This window comes from Miscanthus floridulus, chromosome 8 (genome assembly GCF_019320115.1).
Source record: "Miscanthus floridulus cultivar M001 chromosome 8, ASM1932011v1, whole genome shotgun sequence".
Lineage (NCBI taxonomy): Eukaryota > Viridiplantae > Streptophyta > Magnoliopsida > Poales > Poaceae > Miscanthus > Miscanthus floridulus.
This window is the reverse complement of record NC_089587.1, coordinates 85,889,853-85,914,906: the sequence shown is the minus strand read 5'-3', so window position 1 is coordinate 85,914,906 and position 25,054 is coordinate 85,889,853. Positions and strand designations below refer to the sequence as shown.

At 49.1% G+C, this 25,054-nt stretch overlaps 3 protein-coding genes across 4 annotated transcripts; all 3 read right to left on the bottom strand.

The window, feature by feature from the left end:
• Nucleotides 1-447: 447 nt before the first annotated feature.
• On the bottom strand, nucleotides 448-3,252 carry LOC136472839 (geranylgeranyl transferase type-2 subunit beta 1-like). 2 transcript variants are annotated; one of them, XM_066470546.1, is made up of 9 exons: nucleotides 2,767-3,249; nucleotides 2,523-2,676; nucleotides 2,288-2,404; nucleotides 2,088-2,154; nucleotides 1,830-1,978; nucleotides 1,302-1,435; nucleotides 1,110-1,208; nucleotides 935-1,010; nucleotides 448-819 (listed from the first exon to the last, which is right to left on the bottom strand). In XM_066470546.1, the coding sequence occupies exons 1-9, from the start codon at nucleotides 2,827-2,829 to the stop codon at nucleotides 725-727; spliced, it is 954 nt and encodes a 317-aa protein (XP_066326643.1). In that variant the 5' UTR covers nucleotides 2,830-3,249; the 3' UTR covers nucleotides 448-724. The 2 variants fall into 2 exon arrangements, with proteins under 2 accessions (XP_066326643.1, XP_066326642.1); XM_066470545.1 differs by having other exon boundaries at nucleotides 2,523-3,252.
• Nucleotides 3,253-11,388: 8,136 nt separating this feature from the next.
• On the bottom strand, nucleotides 11,389-12,986 carry LOC136472838 (heavy metal-associated isoprenylated plant protein 44-like). Its single transcript, XM_066470544.1, has 3 exons — nucleotides 12,901-12,986; nucleotides 12,180-12,252; nucleotides 11,389-11,908 (listed from the first exon to the last, which is right to left on the bottom strand). Exons 1-3 carry the CDS (start codon nucleotides 12,904-12,906, stop codon nucleotides 11,718-11,720), a joined length of 270 nt encoding a protein of 89 aa, XP_066326641.1. The 5' UTR covers nucleotides 12,907-12,986; the 3' UTR covers nucleotides 11,389-11,717.
• Nucleotides 12,987-14,150: 1,164 nt separating this feature from the next.
• LOC136472836 (uncharacterized) lies at nucleotides 14,151-18,272 on the bottom strand. Its single transcript, XM_066470543.1, has 2 exons — nucleotides 17,396-18,272; nucleotides 14,151-14,773 (listed from the first exon to the last, which is right to left on the bottom strand). The coding sequence occupies exons 1-2, from the start codon at nucleotides 17,809-17,811 to the stop codon at nucleotides 14,452-14,454; spliced, it is 738 nt and encodes a 245-aa protein (XP_066326640.1). The 5' UTR covers nucleotides 17,812-18,272; the 3' UTR covers nucleotides 14,151-14,451.
• Nucleotides 18,273-25,054: the final 6,782 nt, after the last annotated feature.

Below are 25,054 nucleotides of genomic sequence, written 5' to 3'. Positions count from 1 at the left end.
GTTTGTGCCTGGCCATTTTTGTTTTGGAGCCAAAGGCTTTGTGCAAATGTTTTTGGTCCTCACTTTTTTTTTAGAACAGTCCTCTCTGAAATTTGAGCCTTTTCCCTTGTGGCGAGCCTTGTTTGCGCCTGACCGTTTTTGCTTTGGAGCCAAAGGCTTTGTGCAAATATTTTTGGTCCTCACTGAAATTTGAGTCTTGTGCCTTGATAACGTTTGCTTCCTTGATGATATGGCGAGCCATTGAAGGTTGTGTCAGATTATGCCCACTGAGATGGCGTGGCTAACCTTGTTTTTCATTTAGAAACAAAAGAAGTGACCTACTGTTCATACATATATAGCTCATGAGTAGTGTGTCATCAAACACAAAATGTTGCTTCTTAAACAAGAGAATCAGATCAACTGGCAAAACACAACATACATGAAACATTCAACAGGGCAAGTGGCAAATGCTAGAAAAACATTAGCTAAGCACAAATTTAGGAAGCGGTCACAGCCAATGTTTGTGGTAGTTAAACGGTACGACTTCAGACCCGATGTATGGTCGACGCTCAAAAAAAAAAGTCCAAGATGTGCTATTATGATATTCAAACATGTTCCTGTTTCCATGTAAAATTGATTCTACACCTCAGCTATTTGTCCGTCAAAGCTAACTACTGTGATTCTGTGAAGTAGCGCCCACATTTGACAGTGTTATCTGAGCATATCTCAGCATAGATGGAATGTTCTATTTTTTCAAGAAAATCCGATTGACAACATCCAATGGCAGTGCGTAGGCAGGATCCAAAGGCTTCACACCAGGGTACTCCATTAGTGAAAGTCCTGCTTGCAAGAGAGGTTAACAGATTCAGCAAAGAGTTCATAATTCTAATCCATTTACGTGCCACACAAAGATTCTTATGATAAAAGTACCACAGTATGGGAAGAAAAGCAGCACCTGCAATTCCGAAGTATGTGTGATAGATATCGACTGCATTATCTGGTCTATCTGAAATGCCACCATTCTCTTTGTCCTTCCGATCAACATGAATGAGAAGAGTTGGAACCAATATTTATAAGTCAAGGGACATACGGTTATCCACATGGCAGTAGTGGGAATAATAAACAGTTACCTGACAGTTTAGTATGAATTTTGTTAACTTCTCCTTGTCAATCCAATGCACTCTATCAATCATTACTAGGCTTGATAACACCCACCATGAGTAGCAAACCTTGAGAATTTGGAATGGTTCAATTAAATCCATACTGGCAACATGTATTGAAGAATGCAAAGCATACATGACTTATAACAAAGTAAACCTCACATCAGCTAGTTTCTCAGGGCGCCCATTAAGTCCTCCGTCTTTACACTGGCGCTCACAGAGCCACCATCCAAGGAGATCTCTATCAATGTGATGCAGGGACCCAGTGATTGCAAGTGCGCCGACACAACAAAATACTGCATGCAAATGTATATGGTGTTCAGGTTAACTGAACCACTGTTAAAGCAATAGCTTGCAGAAAATACTTGAGCATGGAAGTAATCACATCCAGCAAAGCTAATTTCAAGCTACTAGGCAGCTAGTCTTATGGTGATACTAGAATACGTCAATTAAAATTTCATCAATAATCAAAGGAAGTTGTGGTGCTACAAGCCTACAATAGTATAAGTCAGATTACATGTAAAAAAATGCAGTAATATTCCTTTGAAAAAAAAGTCTACTGCATTCCATAACCAGTTTGCCTATTCTTATTCCTTGATAAAGCATCCTCTAGAAACAATAGATTAAATTCCAGTTGCACTCAGAAATACCACAAAGCAGATTTTCAGGTGAAGTCAAGGTAAGACATACTTTGTCCAGCATGAGACTCCCCTCCAGGCATAGCTCCAAATCCACCATCCAAGTTCTTACAGCTAACAACGAAATCTACAGCTTTTTGCACATCGATTTTATGCAGACGGTGCAGTAATGACAAGGTACATAGGGCAATATATGAGAACCTACATATACAGAAATTAAAAAAAGCAATAAGTTCAAAACTTTAATTACTATCTCACATGGATTGTTATGCTAGGAACTCGAAAGTGGCAACACATAAAAGGTTTTTACCTAGTGTCAACTTCACCCCAAATATCGCCAGAAAACGATCCATCCTTGTTTTGCAGTCCGGCAACATCTGGCATGATTTAGATAAGGAAAACGAACTGGATTTCAAGTTCAGTGAGCTTTAATAATAAAACCAAGGTTGCAGAACTGGCTTTGCTCACTAGGACATGAGAACCCAATTCAAAATCTGGGAAAAAGGATACAATCAGCAACCTTGTCGACGTCAAGTACATCGAGCCGATCAAAGAGGCAGAGGACCTGCACGGCGCTAAGCGTGTAGAGGACATGCGGATCATGCCCAACGTTCCCTCCAAATCCGCCTGTGCAACCACATACAACCCAAGCAGACCACACATACGAATCAAACCTAATTCTCCACAGTCCAATTCACCGGGGGGAGAAAAAACAGAGCGAGGATTTGGGCGAGGGGTGAGGTACCAGATTCGGGGTGGTAGCACGACATGATCCAGTCGACGACCTCGGCGGCGTCGACGGCGTGGAGCTTGTGGAGGAGGTCGAGCGTGGTGAGGCCCCAGTAGGCGCCGTTGAGGCGGATGTGCTCCATCACCAGCGACTCGAACGAGTCCTTCTTCTGCGCCGACGACAACAGCGGGCGTTGGAAAGCGGAGGGAGGAGTCGAGGGGACGCGGGGCGGGAAGGGCGGGGTGGCCGCGCTCGTTACCTTCTCCACGGTGACGATGTAGCGGACGTGCTGGTCCGCGGCGAGCTCCGCCTCGTCCGCCATGGCCGCCTTGTGCTCCGCTCGTGCTCCTCCTTCCTGAAGTGACCAGTTACTTCGCTGATGATTGAATCCTGCTGGGATGAAGGGAGCTGCCTCCCGCTGGCCGATTTGATGGTGAGGCGCCTGGCGATGCGCGGAGCAGGGGCACCAGGCTGCAACTGCAAGGGGCCGGGATCTGGGAGGGGTGCCGCCAGACTACGTCGCCGCCGGCGGCCGCTCGTTGTTCGCCGGGCGGAGTGCGTCAGGCGTGCTGGGCGGTGTGGCTGTGCGGGGTGTTAGGATCGTACGCGTAGATGTGTAGTTAGGCTCATCTACCTCGCGGAGCTTCACCGCAGCGGCAGCGTGGATGCCGATGTCGCCCTGGATGTAGCCTCGCGGACGCCAGTGCTCGGCGTGGTGATGAGACAGTGGGGGCGTCTGAGAACCTGCATAGGCGACAGCAGTGGTGATGGCGGGCTCATTCCGTCGTTGGCAGCACGTTTTAGGATCGGATTAGGGTTTCTCTGTTGGTGGGTGTGGCGGCTCCGGTCAACCTCATAGTGCGAGCCCTCACCCCCATCTTCATTTTTATGTGTGCCGTGCGACAGGGGCCTTCCAACTGAATTAGGGTTGGGCTCCCCCGATCAGGGAGCAGAGATAGGGCCCAATAGGCCGTTGGACTTATTGGTGAAGATCAACTAACATTCTCCCCTTTGATCTCATTTCATCTTTCACTTTCATATCATTTGCTTTTGTTCATTCCATTACAGATTATGTCATAGAGCATGTCTCATTGTCATGGTCCATTGTCGATAGACTTAACAGCTACAACTCACTACTCTGTTCTGAAATAGATACTTATCTTTGGGCCTTCTTTTGTCCAGGAATATTTTAGGCTTTTCCTTAAACCCAAGCTAGCTACATGTTCTCCGAACACCATGTCCTCTGAACATGTTGGGTGGTAAGTCTTTTGTAAACGAATATGTGAGCATCCTTTCTGTTCTTATATGCTCAAGACTTATGACTTGATCCCGGACTTTATCTTTCACAACATAATACTCTATGTCAATGTGTTTGACAGCACCACTTAACTTATGTTGTGAGTATCCTGTACTGCCAGATTATAATCGCAGTATTACTTTAGTGGTCTATAAATATCGTCAACCACCTTCAAACCGGGTATGAACTTCGTTAGTTAGTTCACCTGCCCATTGCCTCATAGCACGCTATAAACTGTCATACATTGTAGACGATGTAGTGACAGTTTGCTTTGAGCTTTTCTATAAAATAGCTCCCCTTTGCGAGATGATAGAAAATCCATGTCTGGATATGCATTCACTCTCGTATAATCAGAATTTAAATATCCCACCTTGTGGAGTGAATCAGATCTTCTATATGTCATCATGAGGCCTTTCGTTCCTTACAAATAATGCAAGACTTTCTTTACTAATTTCAGTGTTCTATTCCAGAATTGCTCTGGAATCTGCCAAGTAAAACCCGGTAACAAATGCCAAGTCAGGGCGCGTACATACTTGAGCATGTTGCAAGCTTCCGATAGCTGAAGCATATGGAACCACTTTCACTTTATCGATTGAGCTCATATTGGTTCCTGGGGCATTTAAAATCCTCATATCTGTCGCCCTTGACTATAGGAGCAGGTGAGGGACTACATTTGTGCATACTGAATTTCTTTAAGATCTTTTTCATGTATGCCTTTTGTGACAGTCCTTATACCCTTTTTCTTCTATCTTGGTGAATCTCGATCCCTAGAACAAACGAAGCTTTACCAAGATCTTTCATATCAAATTTCTTTGTCTCCAGTAGTAGACTGACATCACTACTAGCAAGTAAAATATCATCTACATATAGGACAAGGAAGATAAACTTCCCATTCTTAAACTTTGTATTGACACAATTGTCCTCTACATTCTCTTCAAACCCAAAATGCCTTATTGTCTGATTAAACTTCAAGTACCACCGTCTTGAAGCTTACTTTAATCTATAAATGGATTTCTTTAGGCGGCATCCCATTTGTTCTTTTCCTTCCATAACAAAACCTTTCGATTGTGCCATGTAAACATTTTCCTCCAAGTCTCTGTTGAGAAATGCCGTCTTTACATCCATCTGATGTAATTCTCAATCGTAATGTGCCACTAATGCCATTATAATTTTGAAGAAAACTTTACATGAGACTGGAGAAAAGATCTCATTGTAATCAATCCCTTCTCTTTGCATAAAGCCTTTTGCCATAAATCGCGCTTTATATTTCTCTATATTCCCTTGAGAGTCAAGTGTTATTCTGTAGACCCATTTACAGCCTACTGTTTTGGCTCCTTTAGGAATTATTTCCAGGCCTCAAACTTTATTGGCATTCATTGATTTCATTTCATCTTTCATGGCCTCAAGCCACTTCGATGAATGATCATTTCTCATAGCTTCTTTAAATGAGGTGGGATCATTCTCCATTTAAAATTCCTTAGTGTTATACACTTCATAATCAGTAGAAATAGCTGATTTTCTAACTCTTTGAGATCTTCTAGGGGCCTCCACATTTGGCACATCTACTGTTTGAGGCTGTTCTTGCTCCTCCTCATGTGTGGCAATAGGTTCTATAGGATCCTGAAGAACAGGTTTCTCATTTTCATTTATTTTTGCCACAGGTGGAATAACAACATGTGCTGACACTATAGTATCTTGCACTGTCGGTGTAGCGACAGCATGTAGTGAGAAAGTTGGCTCATGAATCATTGGAGTGGGCGCATACACCCGCTTCACTTCAAGGTCAATTTCTCGAGTTACCATGCTCCCCCTCATCTTTTCATTCTCTAGGAAAACAGCGTGTCTTGTTTCCACAAACGTTGTGTGTCTCTCTGGACAGTAGAAATGAAAACCTTTTGACTTTTCTATGTAGCTAAACAAATAGCAACTTACTGTTTTGGGATATAACTTCCCAATGTTTGGGTTAAATACTTTAGCCTCAGTAGGGCTTCCCCACACACACGCAAGTGGTTTAGTGAGGGTGCACTTTTTGTCCACAACTCATATGGTGTTTTGGGCACCGACTTACTTGGTACTCTTTTGAGAATATGAATGAGGTTTTTAACGCCTCCATCCACAGGCTCAACTGTAAGGTGGAGTTACTTATCATATTGTCCACCATATCCATTAGGGTGCTATTGATTCTTTTAGCTACTCTATTCTACTGAGGTTCACCCGGTATAGAATACTGGGCTACTATGCTATTCTTTTAGGGTATGCCGACCGTAGTACTCCCCCATGGTCAGACCTGACTATCTTAATCTTTAATATCTTAAATTTATCCAATACATCTTTTCTTTCTTTGATTGGATAAATATAGTCATAATGGGAGTAATCATCTGTGAATGGATCATAACCATCCACACTTTTTACAGGAAAGCAGACCACAGATGTCAGTGTGAATAATCTATAAAATTCCTATGCTTCGTTTGTCATCTTTCTTTACATACTTTCCTTTTATGCATTCTCTACATTGTTCTTAATCTGAGAGCTTTAATGGAGGAAGAGTATCATTCTTAACTTGTCTTTCTATTCTCCCCCTCGAAATATGGTCTGAACGATAGTGCCATAATTTCGACAACGCATCATGAGCTCTCTTATGCCACCATTTCCAGAGTAACATTCTGTCACCAGCTGCTTTATCAGCTGAGTAGCATATGTCTTTGAAGTGCCAGTGAACTGACTCTTTATTCTATCGAGGTACTCGGTGACCGTATCACACATTTGGGATTGAGCCCACAATTGCAGGTTCAATCATATTCTTTATCACAGCCAAAATTTGCTTGTTGGCAGTGACCCACTTTCTATGCTCAAAAATCATAGGACATCTTTTGGGATTCAAATCCCTTTCTTTAGTTGCCCAAATGGCATCATTCTTATTTGTCTCCCTCATCGGTGCCACAAACTCAGTGGAACACGGTGAGGTGACTACCTAGTCCACCTCAGACAAGATGTAAAAAACCAGGTCAAACATTTCTTAACATAAAAATAACATCATTTGCATGCAATTATTCTTATACACTAATTCTACATCATCGTTGGGCAGAAATAGAATTAATGCATAAATCTTTAACTTTCTCAACTGTTCTTACACACTAATTCTACATCACCGTTGGGCAGAAGTAGAATTAATGTATAAATCATTAAAATTAACATCTGTTCTTATATACTAATTCTACATTACCATTGGGCAGAAGTAGAATTAATGCATAAATCATTACGATATTGTTATTAACAACGTTGGTCAGAAAATAACAACATCATAATCATATGAAAACTCTTTTTCTCCAATTAAATACCACATTGGTTCAAAATAACTGGAGAATCAACATTTTCTTTAGCAGCGGAATAACTTTCTTTTTCTCCAATTAAATACCACGTTGGTATAAATTAACTGGAGAATAAACAAATTCTCTTTAGCAGCGGAAAAATAAATCAATTTCTTGAATTTTACCCACAGGGAAATTCTCTTTTCCATTTTATTTAAGCCATTAATCAATTTCCAGGAAATAAACATTTACTGGAAAAACTTTCATTTTAATTACTTTTTCTATTTTCTTTTGAGCCATTCCTTCATTTTCCAGAAAATAAAACCTTATTCAATGGAAAATGAAAAAACAATTTCTCACTTGTGCTTTGATTTGGACTGGAACTACCACAGTGGCCCGTCCCATCATTCTTTCTCACTCGGGCTCAATCCTTCTTTGTTGGCCCAAAAAACGGCAAATGCCGGCTCGGCCCAGCTCACCGCGCGCGCTCAGGCCGCACCCAGGCCACAACCTGGGCCTGGGCCGACAAAGCATCGCGCCCCACGCGCCTGCCTGGGCCGCTCGGTCGAGCCGATCATTTGCAGCCGTTCGATCTGATCGACAGCTCGCCCGCGCGTTTCGGGAGGTCAAAACCCCGCCGCAGCCAGTGCACAGCCAAACCCTAGAGTCATTTCACCGCTCTCTCCTCTCTCTTCTTCGCTCTCTCTTCTCAGCCGAGCACAACCGAGCCAGCGACGAGAGCGAGTCGGCAAGTGAGCGGACGGTGGAGCGAGGCAAGGCGCCATCGCTGGCCCCCTCACCGGCGCACGTGCTCCCCAATGGGTGAGCACGCCGTCGTCGAGCGGCCTGGCCGCGGTGCCCCCTTTGCCGAGCTCGGCCCTAGTTCGAACTTTCTTCTCCCGCGCCGGCGAAGGGCCGGTTCGGGTGGATTTCTTCTCCCTTCCCCTAGTTCTTTTCGATTTGGTTGTGCTTCTCTTATCCGAACTGATGTGGGGAATAGGGTTAGGGTTAGGGTTCGTGTGCCGACCCCCATTCTTCTCCTCTTTGGATTTTTCTTTTCTTTTCTGAATTGGTTATAGATCTAGGGTTCAGAATCTGACCTGTCATCTTTTCTGATTTGGATTGATCGTCTCTCTTTTCGTTTCAGAGTTCATCCAAAAACAAGATCTAGGGATATGGTTCCATTTTCTTTTTATTTCTTTTTCTTTTCGGAGTTCATTCGAATCGGTTCCCTTCCCCTTCTTTGATTCTTTTCTGTTTCTCTTTTTGGTCGAGTCCGATTTGGATTTCTTTTCATTCTTCTCGGATTCAACCGGTTAGGGATGAGGATTCGTTCTAGGGTTAGGGTTTCAGCTCTGTTCATCTTAAGGTCGAAAACTTTTCTTTTCCCCTTTCTTTAACCTAGTTAGGGTTAGGGTTCAAGTGCCGAGGGCCCTTGATTTTCTTCTTCTCTGATCCGAACACGGATCTGTTCTCTTCCCCACACGCGGTGGCGGTGGTGATCGGTAGACAGTACCCTGGTCTCTCTCTTTTTGCTTTTACCCGGTTAGGGTTAGGGTTACACACTTAGTAACCTGGCTCTAGTACCATTGTTAGGATCGTAGGATTGGTACCTCTGTGTTTAACCCGTAGATCCGTAGTTAGGCTCATTGACCTTGCGGAGCTTTACCGCAGCGGCAGCGTGGACGCCGATGCCGCCCTGGATGTAGCCTCGCGGACGCCAGTGCTCGACGTGGTGGTGGGGCAGTGGGGGCGTCGGAGAACCTACATAGGCAACAGCAGTGGTGGTGGCGGGCTTATCCCATCGCTGGCATCACGCTTTAGGATCGGATTAGGGTTTCTCTGTCGGTGGGTGTGGCGGCTCCGGTCAACCTCATAGTCTGAGCCCTCACCCCCACCTTCCTTTTATGTGTGCCGTGCGACAGGGGCCCTCCAACCGAATTAGGGTTGGGCTCCCCCGATCAGAGAGCAGAGATAGGGCCCAATAGGCCGTTGGGCCTATTGGTGGAGATCAACTAACACGAGGGAGGCCTGGGAGTCGGGAGGTAAGTTGGGCCACATCCAAATCGGCCCAAACGCATCGGATACTGGTATCCGATCTGATATAATCAAGGGGGTATGTGCAAATTGTAGTATACCGAGAAAAAGTGTCAAACCAAATTGGTAGGGATAAACAAGCTTAATCATTTTCGATTCCACAATTGACTACGAAAACAAAAATGGAAATGAAAACAAGATAAGTATTTCGGAATATGAAAACAAACAAATACAGACAAGAATTGGAAACTTCTTTTAACACAAATGACAGGAGCTGTACATTTCAATTAGATAGAGAGATACAAACAACCCAAAAACAATAGAGAGGCAATGGCCAGCTTCTAGACTACAACACTAAAACATGAAAAAACCCCAAAGGCTGAGAAACCTCCCCTGAGCACAAGGGTACACTAAGCTAAGAAAACAAAAATTAGGGTGTATTATTAAAACCGCTTTTGCACTAAGAAATGTCTTCCTTCACTTTTAGGGCTACCTTTTGTTTGGGACATACTGTCAAAGATGCTTCGATTATGTTATTTACAAATATCACACATTATATAGATGGTCATACCATTAAAATTGCGCCTCTTGTCTTTTGGGATCTCACTGGTGTTTTTTCCCACCAACCACTAATTGTGATGCTCATATCCGAAAGCACAATCAACCTCACCCTGAGATGATCCCAGGTTAGAATCTGGTTCCAGATCATATGGGCAAAGGGGCACTGCAAGCAAAGGTGTCTTCCGGTCTTGGGGGGGGGGGGCATTAGATAGCACACATACACCATGGTGAGGCTAATCCGTAGCACCAAATTATCTATGGTTAGGATTTTATCTTGCACTAAAATCCAAGTGAAGAGCATGCATTTGTTCACACATGTGGTTTCCAAATAAAGTTTGGTTTGTGCCTAGAGTAGGAGCCTTGAATTGCGCCTTGTATGCCAACCGAGTGGAATACTACTGCCCATCAGTCGTCCATCTCTAGGTGATGGAATCTCACACTCTAGGATGTAGATGCACGTCTTGCAACCGAATTCCCAAAGCAACAAATACTTCAATTTGAATTGTAGTTGTTATTTTGTTCCCTAATTCTGGTTCCACTAAAACTTAAGCTAAGATTATAATATGACTCAATATGCCTTATAACATCCTAATATGGCAGACATATTAGGAGTCTTATTAGGCCAGTCTCAGTAGGGGTTTCTGACCCAGTTTCCAACACACTCATATTTGGAAAACAATGCAGAAGAGTTTCATCCACATGAAACTTTCTCTACTTCCATGAAACTTTCATCATATATCTCTTCATCAATACAATGACATGTCAGTATATTTAATGCCCAATTGAGATTGGCCTTAGAGTGTCTCATGGGCTTCTTGAGGCCCTCCCAGAAGGAGTTTTCAAATACTTCGATTAATATTTATCATAAAAGTCTAATGCTCAAATGTTACTTGTTCTACTCCTTGTCCCGAATTTCATAAAAAAACGAGATGAATATGGGAAATAGGATATTGAAAAAAAAATGAAAGCACATCATTTCGTTTCCATATTTTCTTATAATTACGAAAATGTATGGGACAAGTATATAGAGAACAGGACGGAACGGAATTTGTCATGTCCATCATCCCAACAAATTAGGGACAATTGGACAATATTAACGGTCATTTTGTAAACTACAGGACCTTTTTCAGAATATTCGGTGATCGCGATCTGAAACAAGGGGTTCCCTGGAACTGATGGGTCCCCTGTCCCGGCGAAGGCACTCGCCGCGCCGGCGACCACCGCGGGGCGCCGCCACCGTGCACCCCGCACTCTCCGACTGCCATGCCGCTCCGTCAACAGCTCAGGCACGTTGCTTTTGACCGCGGATCCCGTGAGGGCAGCAGGGAAAACAGGCCTGATGGGCTGGTTTTTTGGGGCTTTAACCGGCGTGCGCCGACCCCAGCCCACCTGGCTGTAGCTGATCGTGGCCCGGCCCGTCGCCTGTGGCAACCGAGCTGTGTGGCACTGGCACACACACGGCAGCAACAGCGCTGCAATTGTGCACTGCAGAGTTTCTTGCCAAGATTCAAGCATGGTGGTCGTGGTTCTCATCGGACCTGGCCGACGAACCATGCATGCATGCATCATGGCACCGGCCGGCTCAGTTTCCTGGCAAGATTCAGAACATTTTACACCTGCTTGGTTGCAGCCTCGCCATTTGTGGATACTACCGCACTGCACGCAGCCATACATTACATCTAGAGCTCTTGCAGCCCCAAAAGAAAGAGAAAGCAGAGAGAGAAGTTAAAATGCCATCTTTGTGCACATACACGCGGAACGTACGTCTTGATGCACGTTCCCAACAAACCCAAGCAAGCCAAGCACGCAAAGAGAAAAGAAGCTGCTACTACTCCCTCGCTAGATGGATCCAACTACAGGTGTACAGCTAGTCCCCAGCTTTGTGTACGTACGTCCTCCATCTGTACTGCAGACCACCGGCCGGGCGATCGAGATATATGGACGAGGTCGTCGATCGAGATGCTAGTAGCAGCTGCTGCATGATGGATGAGCAGATACTGGAATTGATCAGAAGAAGGCGTAGGAGTTGTTGAACATGAGGGTGGTGGTGGCGTAAGCGCTGAGCAGCTCGTTGCGCGGCGACCATGGCTCGGCGCGGAGCCCCACCCGGCGGAGCGCCTTGAGGATCTTGCTCCGGTTCACGCACCCCGTCACCACCACCTTCTGCAGGCTCGCCTCCACCTCCACCCGCTCGATCCCTGCATGTCCATGATCTACATCAGGGGGGGAAAACAACGAAGGCCAGGCTTTGGGTAAAGAAGATGGAGCTAAATTAAAGGACGTTCAATTCAGATCTAGCAGCTACATGGACATGGGTGACGACGGCAGCAGCAGCTACTGCCGATCGTACTCGAAATGATCTGCCAGCTGCCTGTATATGCCGGCCCCTGGCCCCTGGCCCCTGGCTGGCTGGCCGGAATGGACGGCGGGATGGGCTTTATTAGCTGAAGGCGCTCATCACGTACGTACCTTTCACTTTGGACAGGCATTTGCGTACCCGCTTCTCATGCAATGCCACCATCTCCACTTTCAGCTCCGTGCTCTGCGAACGGCAGCAATCAGGAAACGCGCACACAGGATTGTTATCGCTATGCCTGTCATGTCCAGTCCTAGCTAGAGCTTGCATTGCTTGCTTGCGAGTTCATCATGCAAAGGAAAAGCAACACTGCAGATTAAAGTGTGCTAGTATATATCTCATGATTATTATCATACTGATTCACTGTTTCAGCAGAAGCTTGCACTTTTTGCTACCTGCTAGTAGGCGTGTACGTCTAACTAACGTCTTGTTGTTGCAATGCAGGCGGCTAAACTTGATCACGCGCGTACTATATGTTGCTGCATTATATATGTACAGTTCTGATAGGATTAACTATAATAACCGATGAACGACAAAAAGTTTAATGTTGAGAGAGACCAGAGACAAAAACCAATAAAGAAAGAAAGAAAAGCCCATCAGAAACTAGCTGGAGTTCTTTATATGTTCAACATTAAGATCTGAACAAGTTCCTTCCCCCCCCCCCCCCCCCCCCCCGTTGAGATCGTCAATAACTGAACCCATAATAAAACATCATTGAATCATCACAACTTTACATGAACAACCAACCTATATAACATGTTAACACACACATATATATGCACATTTATGAGACCATGAATTCCAATGAGATAGAATGGAAACAACCCCCCATACCTCCATGGAAGATCGGAAGAAACCGGCGGTTGTTCTGTCTGGTTGATGATGCTATACTATAGCTATGCTGCCGTCGGCCGGCTTTCGATCGATCGGAGACGGGAAGGAGAAGAAGAAGGGAATAAGACGAGAGCAGGAGCAGCCTTCTTATAGCGGCAAGCAACAGCAGCAACAACCCTAACAAAAGGCGAAAAGATCGAGCAGGGGGCAGGATGTGATGAAGGGAAAAGGTTAAAGACGGTGCTCAAGAGATTCGTTCCTGCTGTTGTTATTGCAATCTAGTCTTAATAAGCTCAGCTATAAGACCTCTACGACCCTACCTAGTTATGTGCATGACACAGTGACCTCCTCTGCTTTCTCAAAGGCAACCCTAGGTCTTCATGGAGAAGAGCGACCGGTGGTCTCACCGAGGCCCTGGCTCGCCACTAGTTTACTTGCCGAGCTCCCTTCTCAATGGTCCATGGCTCATGCATGGCACGAAAGGAGAGGTTGATCTCCAGCCCTCTGATCGGTTGCGTCCGGCTTCTGCGAGGTGCCGCACATGTGTGTCAGCATTGATTCCATGGTTAAGAGTGATTGGCCGTAGAGGATCCTGATGGCCTGCGATGACATGGATGGACGGACGGACGCCATTGACGAGTCCAAGCAGCTCGCTTTTCGCGGTGTCTGGCAGAGGGGGCAGACGTACAGTTTGGAATGTCTGGAGATCTGCAGGAGTGACCTAGCTAAATGTTGTTACAGCTTACAAAAAGAGCAAAAGCGCAAAAGGTTAAAGCGAGCCACGACGACGAGGAGGTGATGACTGAATGGAGAAGAAAAGGAGCTAGGGCGACGAGACAGCAATATGGACCGTGACGCAAGTTTGGTATTCTTGCGTGCCCCCTACTGCTGTGCCTGTCTGTCTCCACAAGGCACACGCATGAACAGGGACAGGGGGCAGATGAATCTTCCCTTCCCTTCAAGAACACCATGACGCAATTCATTATGTATGTACGCAGTTGCAGTCTAACTGCTAGTGCCTGTTAACCTCTTTTTTTAGTTTGCTTTCAGTTGACTCAATCACTCAAGAGAAAAAAAAAAGAAACAGGATATACACTAGTATATATGAAAATGGTGAGCTACCTCTCGCAAAAATAGAAAAGAAAAGAAAAAGAAATGTGAGCTACTGGAGCAGGTGTATTGCATCACAGTGATCACATTCACATGCAAACGTAATGACACCAAGGTATAGTATATAACCAACAGATTAAGCAACCTGTCACTAGCAGCTACACACGGTTCCATATATTCATATCATTAATTGATTATGTAATAATCATCCTCCAGATTAAACCCAGCTATAGAGAGATACCTTTCCAAAACTTTATGCTCTGCCGACAAAACTCACTCAACATTGCATACACGCAACTCGCAGACAGATTATACACTTGTTGGAGAGACAAGAAACGAAGGGACAGCATGCTGACAGGCCAACTAAAGCCTATGGCGATGCATTCCTCGCCGCTAATTCAGCTGCACTAATTCAGCTACTCGATCAGGTTTCAGCTAACCTCAGTAGCTGGGGAAGAGATCCTTGAGGTGGACGGCGAAGAAGTCATGGCTACCAGCGCCAGCGCCGCGGCGGCAGCCCTCCTCGTGGCAGTTGCCGTCCACCTTGCGGAGGCAGCCGAGGTCGCTGCAGCTGATCCCCGGGATGACATGGCCGCCGAAGTCGTCCCCGGTGGCGGCGTGGTGGCTGCACGTCTCCACGGTGAGGTCGTCCAGGGTGCCCTCCCGGTACACGATGAGCCCGTCCTCCTCCGGGCTGCAGTTCCGCATCGGCCGGAACACCTTGTCGAACGCCCGGTCGTGCGGGCTCGTCACCGGCATCAGCCTGACCAGGGAAAGAAGACGACGAGGATTAGTACGTGACACGTACGCAAGAATGATGAAACGAAAATAAAATCATGTCCTCGCAGGAAAAACAAAACAAAATAAACGAAGACCATCCATGCCGAGCTGGGCTCTGATCTCAGGCCCAACTGCAAAGTGTCAGCCTGCGTAACTTTCATTGGCATGTTTCGATTGGGCTTCCTTTCTAAAGGGCTGGGCTGATCGGGCCTGAAAGAAAGCCCACGCGAGGATGCCAAGTGCCCTCAAAGTGTAAACGAGAAAGATTGCCTATAAAACACTTGTAATTCGTTTCCACACACAAAAAATCGCCTATTTAACCTCTTTTTCAACGATTTCACCAACTGTGTTTTTGCACGATTTCACCAACTGTAAAATACTCGAATACTCAGAACCGGGAAAGCCTGTTTCTTCTTGTACATTACGTAGTAGCATGGCTGCATCGCTGAGAACTGGTAAAACAGGGCAGTACGTACGTACAATCAACGACAGACCAATTCCATAGCAGATGAAAGGCGTAAAAAAAAACGACAGCGACATTTCACATTTCAGAGCTCATGCAATATATATATCCATCTCCTCGATGATACCAAAGGGCTGGGTGAGCTGAGAGCTAGCAGTGAGACACCGGACTCGATCTCCGTTGGCGGCTAGAATAAGAACGAACAAGCAGCAAGTTTGATGTGACAATCCAAACTTTACTATTTACCACGACCATGCATCTTAATCACATCACGCTAATGGACTGAACGGCCTTCACCTTTCAAGTCAAAGAAAAACAACAATTACTTGCTTAAAACTCCTCCTGCCATGTTGAGTTAGATCTAGGCCCTGTTCGAGCAGTACCATTTCAGCGAAATAACAGTGTTTTTCTTTCATAACAAATCAGTATCAGCCATAGATGGCCAACGGGCCGGCACGGTGCCTCCCATGTCGTGCCTCACAGGGCCACGGGCCTGGCCTTTGGCCTAGTCACAGCCTTATGGGCCGATTTCCGTGTCGGGCCAGCCCGAGAAGCACGGCCATTTTCACAGGCCGTGCCAGCTCGAGGCCCACTGAGGGCAGCAACCGCGCGGGGCCTTGGGGGAGGAGGGCGGTTGCCGGCGTGCTCGAGGCCGACGCGTGCGCCGCGGGCGCGCGGGGAGGCGAGGAGGAGGTGGCCGCCGGGGTTGGGAGCGGCGGAGCTCCGGATCTCGGGGGCAGGAGCTGCGCAGGCGGCGCCCTCCCTCAAGCGATGGAGAGGAGATGAAGAGGGGGTGAGCGAGATGGAGAGGAGAGAATAAGAGAAAACAAGGAAGGGAGGGAGTCGCCGGATCTGCCCACCCGCGCGCTCCTAGCTGCGCGCCGCCGAGGGAGAGTGAGTGAGGGGGGGAGGTCGTCGTACCTGCGCCGGATCTGAGCGGAGGCACAGCAAGGGAGAGGGTGGGAGGGAGCCCGCCGTGCACCGAGGATGAGGGAGAGAGGGAGGCCACCAGATCTAAGATGAGGGAGAGGGAGAGGGAGAGGGAGAGGGGGATCCACATGGAGAGGGAGAGATGGAGGATGGGAGAGGGAGGGAGGGCGCCGCCGTGCACCGAGGATGAGGGAGAGAGGGAGGCCACCGGATCTGAGTTGAGGGAGGGAGAGGGAGAGGGAGAAGGAGAGAGATCCGCACGGGGAGGGAGAGATGGACGACGCAGGGGCAACCGTGGGAGGTGGCGGCGGCCGTCAGCGTGCTCGTCCCTGAGGCGGATCTGGCTGGAGGAGGCGGCCGCGCACCCACACGTGACAAGAGGAGGCAGGGGCAGCCCGCAGGAGGTGGCGGTGGACGCCACCGAGGAGGATCAGGCTGCGTGCAGCAAGAGGAGATAGGGTTAGGGGGAGGGGCAGCCGGGGAGGTGAGCTGGGGGCCTGGGGGCGCGGCCACGTGAGGTTGGCAGGCCGGGCCACCAGCAGGCCTCCGGCTCCGGAGCGGGCCATGCCGTGCCAGCCCACGTGCCTAGGGTAAGGCCCAGGCACGACCTGCTCCTCCGGCCCGTGCCATCCCGGGCCCGCTCGCCACCGGGCCGAGCCGTGCTTGGGCCGGGCCAAAAAAATGGGCCTCGGGCTAGACCGACGGGCTCGGGCTACATGGCCCTATATAGTATCAGCATCAGCCATTTTTCCGGCCAGCCGAACAGGGCCCGATCATCATTTTGCAAACGTAAAAGCATGAACGCCAAACCTAACCTGATTAGCGTGCCACCTAATATCCTTTCAAATCCCAATCAACTAAAAAAACAAGCAGTTTTGTCCTTTTAGGCTGCTCGAGGATTTCGCGGGATTTCCTAGCGGCCGCTATCAGCGAAATTCGTATGCGATTTAGAAGAAATCGTATCTCTACTAGAGACCGGCACGCCGGCGATGTGTGTGCAGTGCAAGAGAGCGTACGTGCAACAAAAGCTAGGTGCCGAGCGGTCGTAACAAAGCTGAGGCGGCGTGTTCCTATCCGGACAGCAAGTAGGAGTAGGCAACAAACAAAGCACGGGAGCAGAGGCGGCGGCGGAGGCGAGAAAAGTCAAACGCAACCAGGGTGGGGGGGAGGTGGGTGGGGCCGGGGAGGCAGCGAGACGGGCGACGCACGCACCTGACGTGGAAGAGGTTGGAGACGCGGTGGGCGCCGAGGTAGGCCTCGACGGCGCCGAGGAAGGCCTCGTACGTCTTGAGGTGGAGGCCATCGACGCGCGGGTACGGGAGGCGCGGGCGCGGGCCCAGCCACCGCCGCTTGGCCGCCGCCGCCGGGCTCGCATTGCCGCCGCCCAGGAACGCGTACTCGCGCCACGCCACCCCGGGCCGCTCGCGCTCGCGGCCGTCCTGCTGCTGCTTGGGCGCCGGGGCCGGCGGCAGCGCCACGAAGCCGGCCGCGCACAGGATGGGCTCCAGCTCGGCGTGGGTCAGGATGGGCCGGAACGTGGGCGTGTGCCACAGCGACAGCTTCTTCGCCACCTCCTCGATGGACACCCGCCGCTCCCGGCCCTTGCCGGCCGGCTGCGCCTGCGCCATGGCCGCCTCGCGCCGCGCGTGCGGGGGGTTTTCTCGGGGTTTATGGTGGCCCTGGTGGGTGGGTGGGTGGAGGAAGGAGACGGGAACAGGGCGACGGCTCCTCTCGCGTTGTTTATGCGCGGCGCAGAGATTGTCTTCTCGACGAATCAAATCAAAGGCGAGAGAGAATCGCAAGGTTTAAAAGGGGACGAGGCCGGAGGAGGGTTCCGCACAGCACAAGGGGGGCCGTGAGGTGGAGGAGATGGAGATGGAAACGGAGACGGAGACGGAGCTGGGCATTGGGATTCTGTCTGCGGCGCATTTTTTTTCCCTTCGTCATCAAGCAGCCCGGGCCGGCAGAAACGCTTGCCGTACCAGGACGCCGTGGAGAAACGCCCCCCGTGGCCGCCTGGCGTGTCTCTGACAGGTGGGGCCTCCCTCACGCGCTCTGTGATGAATCATGGTTCATGAATGCCCTGTGATCTCTGGAGATTTTTGCCCCCCCACACGCCCCACCCCCTACGTGATCTGTAACAGGGGATGAACTGTGCCCTCGCTTGAGTTGTCTTGAATCAGAGGAGGGTTTTAGTTCGAGGGATCCGAGCATGGTGGACTCTCCGCGTTATCGTGTTAGTTGATGGATGACCAGTGTTACCATATCGGTGATGTTTATCGTTATAGTGCCAATGGTATAGAATACGTTACATCCTTTAAAATGTATTGTCGCTTACCAAACAAGCATACGTAGAGCCTATTGGACCCTCCCTCGTAGTTGGGACGGCACAGCTCTTACTCCCTGTAGAAGGGGTTTCTATTCGAAACGGCACCGGCGTCCAACTTAATTATATCCTCAAGCTGCTACTTTGTCGTTTATTGAACACGCCGTGCCATGTTCTCTGTCGTTTGCCATAAAACGCGGAAGCTCAAGCTCATTGAATGCTGAGAAGAGTTCATTATGTTTTTAGCAGCAAATCACATTGTTATCATGTTTATCAATGGACGACAAGTGTTACCATGTCGGCGATGCTTACCGTTACAGTGCCAGCATTATAGAATACGTTACATCCTTTAAAATCTATTGTCTCTTACCAAACAAGCATATATAGAGCCTATTGGACCCTCCCTCCACCATGGGTGGTCCTAGTTGGAACGGCACAGCTCTTACTCCCTACAGTTGCAGGAGGGGTTTCTATTCGAAACGGCACTGGCGTCCAACTTAATTAGATTCTCGAACAACTACTTTGTCGTTTATTGAACACGTCATACCATGTTCTCTGTCATCAGCCATGAAACGCGGAAGCTCAAGCTTAGTAAATGCTGAGAAGAGTTCATTATGTTTTTAGCCGCAAACCATATTGTTATGCATGAGACCTTTAACCTGAATGTTGGGCATCCGAGATCTATAGGTGGCTTTATTTACCTGCCGTTGCGTATTTCGTAGTTTCAAACCATTAGCAATGATTATTAAAAAAAAGGAAAACACTCTCAGATCCCAACATGCCTCACCCGTAGGGAATGACTCTATGTACATAGGGGTTGTTTGGATACATGTTTGAAAATCTTGTTTGATCCTGACAAATATCAATCTTAACCGTCTAGTTTTGACCGCCTCGAGTGTTAGATACACCTTGCCTTGGCTAGTAGAACCCCATACCAGGGCTCCATGTAAACAAAGCTTATACTGCCTTCGTGTGCCAATATAGGAAAGAGAAGGGTTAAATTTCTCCAAAACAGGCGGGGCCCACAGGTCAGCGGGCGGTGCACACCGACTTGGCGCAAAACCGCGTGTGCTCCTAGCCACAGCCGTGTTCCAGGGCGGCCCTTCGGTGGGGATGGCCGGATGGATGGAAATGGAACGCAGGCAGGGCACGCGAAGGCAACCAAACACATGCCACTGAACCGGATGAGTTTCGCTTCAGTTTTGTTTACTCGCCTCGCCACAAGTGCCCGGCAGCGCCAATGATCCCCGCCTGGCCTGCACGCTGTGCACGCCGCGCAGCCCTAGCGTGGTCTGCTGCTTCTGGCTGACGCTGACGCTGACGCTCATGCTCCCCGCCCCGGCCACGGGCCCAAGCGCGTCTCCGCGGCAGTTCTCATTCGGCGCCGCGCTCGCTCAGCTCTTTCCTCCACGGTCCACCTGACCCAACGCGCCGCCTGCCTGCTGCGGCGGCCCGGTGCGCGCAGGCCGTCTCGCGTGTGCGTGTGGTGGTCTTGTCACTTGTGGCCCCGTGTCGCGTTTGCCTTGCCGGTGGTGGTGCGCGCGGTGCAGTGCAGGGAGAGAGAGAGAGAGAGAGAGAGCAGAGAATGAAAGTGAGAAACTGCCCCAGGAAACCGCGAGAGGAACCGCGGCCCGCGCACGACGGCAGGCGGTGGCTACCGGAGGCGAAACGGCCAGTGCTGCTGTGCACTTGCTGTTGGATTGGGATTGGCGTTCTAATCAAGCATGCGGAAGTCGTGATCGGCAATCGGCTGATAGCAAACCACAGAATTGAGCTACAACTACGAACCAAGGTGTCAACAGAAGCAGCATCAAAGATCGAGAGGTTAGTGCTTGCTGGCAACTAAGGAATTAAATTGTAGATTTGGATGGGACCTTACGCAATTACGTCCATACATACATAGCCCTTGTTCAGTTCCACCCCAACTTACAAAAAGTTGCTACGGTACCTGTCACATCGAATGTTTGCGGCCCGTGCATGGAGCATTAAATGTAGATGAAAAGAAAAACTAATTGCACAGTTTGGTGGGAAATTGCGAGACGAACGTTTTGAGCCTAATTAGTCCATGTTTGAACACTATTTGCCAAATAAAAACAAATGTACTATAGTAACTCCAAAATCCAAATTCCTACGACTAAACACAGTCATAGCTAGAGTATGCACCAATTACACTCTGTGGAGCTGTGCCAAAGTAAGGCAGGAATCAAATGTGGATCTGTCCGGAAGTTGATATCCAAGGTAGTGATTTAGAGCTGTGGGGTCGTCTCGTCTGGTATATATATACTCTTCTAAAACGGGTTCATATCTTCGAGATATTTAAGGTTTGACGTCCATGTGCCATGCAATGATAGTTGACTGACTCTATCCACTTCTATTCTACTCTATAGTCATACTATACCACCAACCTCTATTTCACGATACTCGGTGATTTTAACTTTACAGATGTTTGTCTTTTATTTGAATACCTGTATAATAAGCCAAATATATATATGACGAGTTCAAAGTACTTTTTGATAAGCATTTAAACAAACATTTTAGTCAAATCGTGAATGAAAAGTAAAATAAAGAACATCTCCGTGGTCCTTCACTTAAACATCTAGTATTTGTTTTTTAGACGTTTTTTTTAATTTAGAGAATCCTTTCTTGTGTTTTTATTTGTTTATACTTATAGCTAGATGACTTGATCTAGCAGGCACTTAGTAGCCTTGTCCGATGTCTATACATTTTTTTTTTCATTTTTCTTAAATCTCCATCCTCGTACAAAACACTGTATCAAATAACCTGTTCGCTTGTAGATTTTAGCCGGGGCTTATCCGCCATGGTACAGTATTTTCGTCTCACAACAAACCAGCACCAGCCGGACTTATCAGCCTAGAAACCAACCAGCAAACAGGCTGAATAACTGATCGACTGGTATTCTGAGCATTGCTGCACGGCTAATGTTGTCCTTTCTCTTCTAAAACACGGTAGCGATAACTTGTGGACAGCCACTAGAGCAAATGCCATCTCTCTCATAACCATGCAACAAACCATCCAAACACACTTCAGTGTCGAATCAAAAATCAAATTTCATGTGGGTATGAATCTGGATGAAGCTGCATGTGGTGAAGTAAAAAAACCTAGACCTAGCCATGTGAAAAAGAATAATGTGATTTCGCGAGTCTCATTTCAGGCCACTAGTGGACTCGGTACTTGAATGGATCCCTGACAAAGCTAAAGGCGCCTATGAGATTATGTGTCGGGTTCGTAAACTCGGGGTCCCTAATGGGCCCGCTTGTCAGTAAAAGCTCGGTCCAGCAGACGGCATTACAAACGGCGCGTAACTCCTGGACCGGCCCAGATACCTAACGACAGACCGGAAGAGCGACCCGCTTCTCTGACCGGAAGGCCTGGACAAGGAGGGAACGACGCTCGCTTCCGACTCAAACCCGCTTCTCCGATTGGAAGGCCTGGACAAGGAGGGGACAACGCTCGCTTCGTACTTCGACCCATTTCTCCGACCGGGAATACACCGAACATCTGCTTACGACTCTTCTCCGACCAACGCGGTCGGAGCCGACTGGGAACGATCGACCGGGGACGCTCGTTCGGTGAGGACACAAAAAATCAGGTGGAGCAGATAAGGTAAGGCGCTCAAGTCAACCGCAATATCGAGAACCGTACCCTGCACACCTACAGGACAGTACTGTCAGGCCATGCCAGAAGGGTACTTTGCAGCCTTCTAGACATGTCAGAACACAAACAATGTTGTAGGCGCCGACATTCGTACTACAGTATGGTAGGCGCCGACATTTACCATACCAGAAGAACACGATGGAGCCTGCCATATGCATCTGGGCGTCAGCAGTATTGTGGGCGCTGATAAACTGTCTTGTACCCAATGGCGTGGGCAACAAGACTAGGGCACACACACACTCTCTCTTGAACTTGTAAGGTCGTCCCCTTCATCCATAAAAGGGGATGCGCTCTCTCCCAACAAAAGGGGAGCATTCCGACTCTCTCTCTGCTAGCTTTAGACATTCTGAGCATTCGAACAGCTCCATGGCTCTAGAACTCTAAAGCTACATAGAGCATATGTTCTAATACTTAGCGCACATAGGAGCTCCCATCACTCTTGGCCCTTCAGTCTAGAGTCCAATCGGACCTCTAACACCCCCATCTTATTCCCACTCGTTTGTAACCCCACTGCAAACTTCGAGCACCTACGCTTAGGAATAAAGTCACCGACCGACTGAAACTGGACGTAGGGCACGTTGTCTGAACCAGTATAAACCCTATGTCATTGAGTGCTAGGCCACATCCGATCAAACGTATAACAAAACTACAAATATTTACATGTTGATCACTTTTCGCACCGACAGTTGGCGCCATCCATGGGGAGGATGCTGTACGTTCACGCTTTTGGTCATCGGATGGCTCACCTTTCTGCCATCTTCGTCATGACGGCCTCAAGCGATACGACTCGCTTCAGCTAGTTGGAGTTTCCCACACTCCCACCTGTTGGGATGTGGGTTCCACCCATCATCGAGATGTCCTAGACCTTCCTCTTTGAAAGCCTGGACTTTGTCGCCGACCAGCTCGGCGTGCTTCGCCTTCGTGAGGATGCACTTGTCCTGGTGCCACCAGAGGAGGAGCACCCTCCATCGGCTCTGGGCCACCTGGTGACCTCAACGACGAGACGCCTGCGCTTCGCTTCGAGCCCACGCTGGGCTCAAACCCCACTATGAGTAACATACATATTGTTCTTTACTCGCTATTTAATATCTTCCGCCAACTCTCTGGAGGGACCCTGTTGTCCCCACCGCGATCGCCATGCGACCTATTCCCCTATGGCCTCGCATCCCCCGTGGATGCGTACGTGTGGGGGCTCCAAAAGATGCTGACGCTGCCCCCTCTCACATCCGAATTCATGGGGATGGCGGGCTACGCTCCCACCTCTTTCTATGACCTCGTGGATGACGAGGTTAAAAGTGACGGCTCCAGCATCGGCGATGTCGTGGCACCTAGCCACCCTTTGTCCTGAGAGTGCGCTATGGCAGACGCTTCAGGATAGCCACCGGTGGTAGTAGAGTCCTTATAGACTCACACCCCTCTGGACCCTCGTATGGAGGCCCTCGCGTGTGCGCGGGAGCATGGTGAGGAGCTACGACAAAGGCGGCAGAGCCAACCGCCACCTGCACCGGTGCGCTCGGCACAACATGCTATGCCACGCACGTGTAACACGGCGAGCGACGCCCGAGGTCATGCCCACTAGGTCCAGCGCAACATTATGGATGGGGGGAACGATCCCCCACAGTTCGCTCGGGCTGGCCAGAACATCACCGTTGCGCGCGATGCTTCTACGTGGCCTTCTAGAACCTGTTGACCCCTAGGAGCAGGCGGTCCACCAGAACCTCCGGGCACCGGTGGAAACCGTCACCATTCCATAGGTAGAGAGCTCCGCGTCGCGACACCGACTCGTGGTGTCTCTCCCCACCAGGGGAATGGGGGCGCACCAATCGAACCACTCCATTCGCTCACCACTATAGTCACCGGGCACAGAACAGGAGGCTGCAGCTACACCATGGCTTGACCCGACGCCCTCTCCACACCGACTACCTGTGCGTGAACGCCTTGGGCCAAACCAAGATGCTCGCAACGTCATCAACAATCAGCATCAAGCCCGATGTGATGATGACGTCCATCATGGGGTGATGAGAGCAGGTGACACGGGCCACGGCCGAACCATCGAGGGGAGCGGGGAAACACACCCTAGGCATGGTCACTGGCCGAACGACCGGAGTCCTAGGCCAAACGGCCTAGGACCACGAGCTATTGGTCCTCGCATCCAGAGAGCGCCGTTCCCACAACGTTTCTGACCACCTACAAACATCGCCAAATACACTGGGGAAATGAATCCTGGTATATGGCTCGAAGACTTTTAGCTTGCCTACCGAGCCAGAGGAGTGGATGATGACCACTTCATCATTCAATGCCCCCCATCTATGTGGGGGAGCATGTTCGAGCATGGCTCGAATTCCTCCCACCTGATAGCATTTGTGACTGGACGGATCTCAAGAGGATCTTCATCGGGAATTTCCAGGGGACATATGTCTACCCTAGGAATTCCTGGGACCTCAAGAGCTACCAGTAGGAGCCAACGAGTCCCTACATGATTACATCCGTAGGTTCTCAAAACAATGCAACTCCCTTCCTAATGTCGTTGACGTGGACGTCATCAGCGTGTTTCTCTCCAGGACAACCTGAGTCCCTGATCCACAAGCTCAGCTGCCTAAAGCCCCATACCACCCGCGACCCGCTCGATGTCACCACGAACTATGCCTCCGGCGAGGAGGCGGTCGAAGCGGTCTTTAGTGGAGGCTGGGACAAGGGCAAGGCCAAGCGCGAGAACCAAGACGAGGACCCCTCCATACAAAGGGGCAAAAAAAGAGGGATCGATGCCGATCGGCCAACTCCGCTTTGGTCACCACGGCCGATCGTGCGGGCAAGCAGCCCTAGCAGGGCCAGCCTGACCACTTCGACAAGCTCATGGAGAGTCCATGCAC

Coding starts and splice junctions, on each gene's coding strand:
- LOC136472839 (XM_066470545.1), bottom strand. CDS start 2,829: ATGGCGGACGAGGCGGAGCTCGCCGCGGACCAGCACGTCCGCTACATC. Junction 2,405..2,522: donor GTGCTACCACCCCGAATCTG/GTACCTCACCCC, acceptor GTGGTTGCACAG/GCGGATTTGGAGGGAACGTT. Junction 1,011..1,109: donor AATTCATACTAAACTGTCAG/GTAACTGTTTAT, acceptor GTTGATCGGAAG/GACAAAGAGAATGGTGGCAT.
- LOC136472838 (XM_066470544.1), bottom strand. Junction 11,909..12,179: donor ATGCCTGTCCAAAGTGAAAG/GTACGTACGTGA, acceptor ATGGACATGCAG/GGATCGAGCGGGTGGAGGTG.
- LOC136472836 (XM_066470543.1), bottom strand. CDS start 17,811: ATGGCGCAGGCGCAGCCGGCCGGCAAGGGCCGGGAGCGGCGGGTGTCC. Junction 14,774..17,395: donor TCCAACCTCTTCCACGTCAG/GTGCGTGCGTCG, acceptor TTCCCTGGTCAG/GCTGATGCCGGTGACGAGCC.